Source organism: Peromyscus eremicus, chromosome X (assembly GCF_949786415.1).
Source record: "Peromyscus eremicus chromosome X, PerEre_H2_v1, whole genome shotgun sequence".
NCBI classification, from domain to species: Eukaryota; Metazoa; Chordata; class Mammalia; order Rodentia; family Cricetidae; genus Peromyscus; species Peromyscus eremicus.
Window position 1 is genome coordinate 84,908,010 of NC_081439.1, and position 4,898 is coordinate 84,912,907.

The window sequence follows — 4,898 nt, forward strand, 5'->3', positions numbered from 1 at the left end:
CTGTATCTTGCATGTCCTCCATTTTTCTGGAAAAATCCCAGCTACTGTCCCCAAAATGAGACTTCATATTATGTCTTAAGAGGAGATTTCCCTGTAAGCAATGATTGTGACAGAAAACTGTTAGACAGAAATCTAGTTTTCTGCTTTGAAAATATCCATTCTGGAAGACAAGATCCATTGCCCTCCCCTCTTTTTGTTCAGTGATGGGGATCAAAGCCAAGGCCTCAAGCATGTTACAAGTACTCTGCTGTGGAAAAATTCTTTTGAAGGTGATTAGAAATTTATGCCTTTCCATAGTCTCAAAGTTGTATCATCATAGAATTTGCATTATTATATTTTAAGTATGATGTAATAATTCTGGAGCAAGGAAAATGAATATTTTTGGCTCTGCATAGGTCTAATAACCAAAAGTATGTACAATGGATGAGACTGCTAAATCTGTAGCAGATGGAATCAATGTGATGAATCATGTATGGTAGAGAGACTTACATTCATAATTTAAATGTCGCTAGACTGGCAATATGGCTCAGCTGGTAAAGGCACTTGCCACCAAGCCTGATGATTTGAGTTAGAAAGTTGTCCTCTGATCTCTTCACATCTACCATGGTGCACACGTGGACACCCCCCCCCACACACACACACAAGCACACACACGCATATACATATATGTATATATATATATGTATATATATATATGTAATTTAGAAATTCACTAACATAAGTGTTCACGCCATTTGATGCTTAGTGTAACATTAATGGCCCAAAGTGTGGTGGTCAAGAGAATAAAACATTTTTGTATAAAAACTATCTTTTGTGTTCTGACCTGTTTTGTCTACATTTACATATTTTTCTAATGTTTAGGCAATTTACCAGTCAAGAAAATAAAGACAGTGTGGATATTCTGTTTATATTTTCATAATAGTTTAACATTTAAAAATTATGATTAAAAATAAAGTAGAAGATTAAGATCCATATTCTGGTCCCCTAACTCTCCATGTATTACTGAAGGGTCTAAAATAAAAGAAAAGGAATCTCCAACCTCCAACTTTTTGAGTTTGTTTCTCAATCACTACTGCATGATAAATATGGAAAGGCACTTGGATTATCACATAAAAAATGATTCAGAGACCACATCAGGTAAAGTCTGAGAGAGGCATTGACTGATAGGTCAAGCTGCTATACTGACAAAGAAGAAAATGAGAGAAATAAAACCCCACAAACTTTGTATGTTGGTTATTCAAAATGCACTTTTTATTCACTTTGACACAGATGATTTTTTTAAACAACTGGAACAAAGTATCTTATACACATTTTGAGATTTTGAGCAGCACCTGCAACAAGAGGATTGTGGAATACCTCAGGATAAAGTAGAGATGGCTGAGGCAGGTACAAATACACCTGAAATTCATCAATCCACTGAAGACATATGGAATCTGAGCCCCCCCCCCAAAAAAGCCAATACGTGACAATAAATTAAATAAATATTTCGTATGATGTTTTAATGGACCATTGAAAAACAGTATGCTTCTAATTAGAAATACATTATTCCAAAAATCTACTGTTCATTAAAAAACACCTATTGAAAATATTTCACTGCACATTCTGTATACATTTCAGATTTCAAAACGCATATGCACAGTTTCTGGTACCACAGATGTCAGCTTTTGGTGTTTTTAATCTTACCCAAACTATATGTCAGCACCCACTGGGTGTTACTCACCAAAAAGCCACTGTTTTGTCACTTACTGTTAAGTGCTTGATATTGTGAAGTAATTTGGTAGAAAAAAATATATATGGATAAGAAGAAAGGGGCTTCAGTTTACCTGCCAATCAAATTAACACTTGTCTCAATGGATAGGATGCCTATGAATTGAATTCCCATGTAATTTTATTTTTACTCAAATGACCACATGCCACTCTACAGAGACAAATAGGTTTTGTGAGCTGATGGAGATCTTTATGAAGGCCTGAGATCTACAAATAGAAACTATTAGAAGCAGAGAGCAAGTAGAAAGAGAAGGCCCCAGGTCTCATGCACTTAAAAACAATTACCATTGATTAGTTCTGACGTACAGAGTTTCACCCAAACATGATTGTAGCAAAATGACTGTAGAACATTGAAACCAGGGTGGCTGGCTATAGGCATAGGCAGGATAGGAACCAATATTTAAGAGCTGTGGGGTCCCAGTTCTGGCTTTCACTTCTGGCATCTAAATTAATTGGACAATAGGGTCAGGACTATACAATAATTGGAAATACTGAGTAAGTCTGTGTTGAAATATTGTCCTCCTCTTGTCTATGTGGCCAAAAAGTACCAGAGTTCTTAAAGCACATAAGGTCCCATGTGTAAGGCTGATTCCATGTGTGGCTACAATGGAGAATTCTAGGCTGTATTCCTGTGAATGCTCCCACCCCATCCCAGGCCTAAATCTCTTTGGGGGGCCTTATCTAACTGTCCCTCTCTACAGTGGGTCACAATTTTTATCATACATATTTTAAAGCACAGATTAAAGTCTATGCAGATCAACCAATAAAAACCAGATGGCACATTCATAATACAGTATGTAATATTGGCAGTCATGGCATTCAAAAATTGTCAAATCATTTTTTGAGCATGGTGTCTTTGGAATATTTTTAATAGTAGTTGCTGTTAAAGGCTAATCCCAGAATGGCTTGAGGATTTTTTAAGGCCCTCTCTATAGTCTTAACTATTATTTTCAGATAAATCCAACCATAACATGGCACTGACATAGTTTGTAAATTCAGAACTTAAACCTGAAGGAACCTTAAAACATGTAGCCAGTACAGTAATTTTTTTTACAGTATTTTAACAGATGGGCATCCAGTGACTACTTTTACTGGGAGGGAGCTCACTATTAAGGCATTCTATTCCATTTTTGAACAAATCTAATTATGAGAAATTCATTCTAACACAAAGCTTTAAAAAAATCTGCTTTTTTGCCAGTTTTAATGTCCTAGTTTGGCCAGCTGAACATTCGGTGAGACATCCCAAGAATCAGATCCTTCTTCCTCTACAACACACAACTGAGTGAAGAAACCTGTGGGCAAAGGCCGATACTCTCCAATCTTTTCTGAGGCTTTCTTCGTGAGCCAGCATGGTGAACCATAGGACTGTCTAAATTTTAGGCAGAGAGCACTGCACCCAAAGCCACGTACTAAGCAGCATCACTAAATTGATAAGTTGTCAAGGAAGCAACATCTCTATGCAGCAGCAGTAGACTGTATGAAGGAAAAGCAGGCCAACCATGTATTTGCAAAGGGAGTTGGCATATTTAAGCATAATCCATTCACTAGTGTCCTGTGACTCAAACACATGGATTAGAATCAACCTCCAATGTCATTAGAGTATGTTTTAAGTTCATTACTGAGATGATTTTTTTAAGTTCATGAGATTAAACCATATGTAAGGATTTGAACAAGTCAGTGTGCAATTTTAAAAATCTACATTCCTAATCTTCACCACCACATTTTTCTAATTCCTTCTTAGAAATCCTTGCTTCCACTGTTATTTTCGCTGTACTAGCTCAGAATCTTATTTTTCCCTTTGGTAGAAATGGCATCAATTGCTTGGCAAAAGTCTGGTGGTGGCATCTGCTCGCTGGTTAATGGAACACTTTAAGCTCTTTCACTCCGTCATGCGGCTGGCTTCTAGGTTTAAACCGTGATTTTAAAACACTCAAATCTCTCAGGACTGACACTTTCTGAAGTGTCCTGAGACACACAGGAAGGGAACATAGCAGAAATCACGCAAAATACACTTGGCTCAATAAAGCTTTTTTTAAACTGCTCTACGACTTCAATTTGAAAGGTTCTGTTTCAAAAGTAGAACCTTATCTTTTACTCTCACACGTGCGCAGGCACGTGTGTGTGTGTGTGTGTGTGTGTGTGTGTGTGTGTGTGTGTGCATACTACCAGAGGGCACAGTAGTTCTTACACTATGGGCTAACCAACTTAGTGCACACTTTTGAACAGAGTCCCTCTATCTAACAGCATGAAGAACTTGCTTTGGAGCCGCTGTTCAAATCAATGGTGTGACCTAACATGCAATGTTCCAGCTGTTCTTCTACAGCTAACACCTGCCTAACAGCTTCTTCAAAGGCCACTGTCACATTAGTATCATCTTTGGCACTTGTTTCTAGATAAGGGTAATTTCCATTCTCCAGGCACCAGGCTTGTGCCTCCTCAGTCGTCACTTGCCTATCCTCTTTGTCTACCTTATTACCCAGAACCACAAAGGGGAAATGCTCTGGGTCCTTTACATCTGCATAGTAGATGAATTCTTTTTGCCAGTTACCAAGGTTCTCGAAGCTCTGCCGGTCATCCACACTGAAGGTCAGCAGGCAGCAGTCTGCTCCCCTGTAGAATGGTGTTCTAAGGCTCTTGAAACGTTCCTGCCCTGCAGTGTCCCAAATCTGAAGTGTCACAAAGCGTCCATCTACCTCCAGATCTCGATTTAAGAACTCTACCCCTATAGTGTGGAAAGCCTGGGAGTCGAACTTGTTGGTTACATAACGATTCATGAGTGAGCTTTTCCCAACTCCACCATCACCCAAGAGAATGACCTTTAAGAGAAGGGATTTTCCACTCATTGTTGCAACACGAAACAGGGAGAAGTTTGCAAACAAATGAACCTGAAAATACATGAAAATGTAGGAAAGAAAATAGTTAAATCTGAAACAAATCAACTTCACAGAAATTTTCCCTGATTTATAAGGCCCCGATAATGATCTTACATGATCATTACTTAATTTAAAACAAGGGAAAAAAAAAGAAAACTCTTTTAATAAAAGAGGGAAAACTGGTCTTTTTTCCCCCTGAAGCTTCTTACCTGGGCAAGGAATGGCTGAATGCCATGAGTAAGCCAAGTAGCAGACAGC

The 4,898-nt window shown here is 38.2% G+C and overlaps 1 protein-coding gene across 1 annotated transcript; it reads right to left on the reverse strand.

Moving 5' to 3' along the window:
* Positions 1-4,004: 4,004 nt before the first annotated feature.
* Rab9b (RAB9B, member RAS oncogene family) lies at positions 4,005-4,642 on the reverse strand. Its single transcript, XM_059251417.1, has one exon. It carries the CDS (start codon positions 4,608-4,610, stop codon positions 4,005-4,007), a length of 606 nt encoding a protein of 201 aa, XP_059107400.1. The 5' UTR covers positions 4,611-4,642.
* Positions 4,643-4,898: the final 256 nt, after the last annotated feature.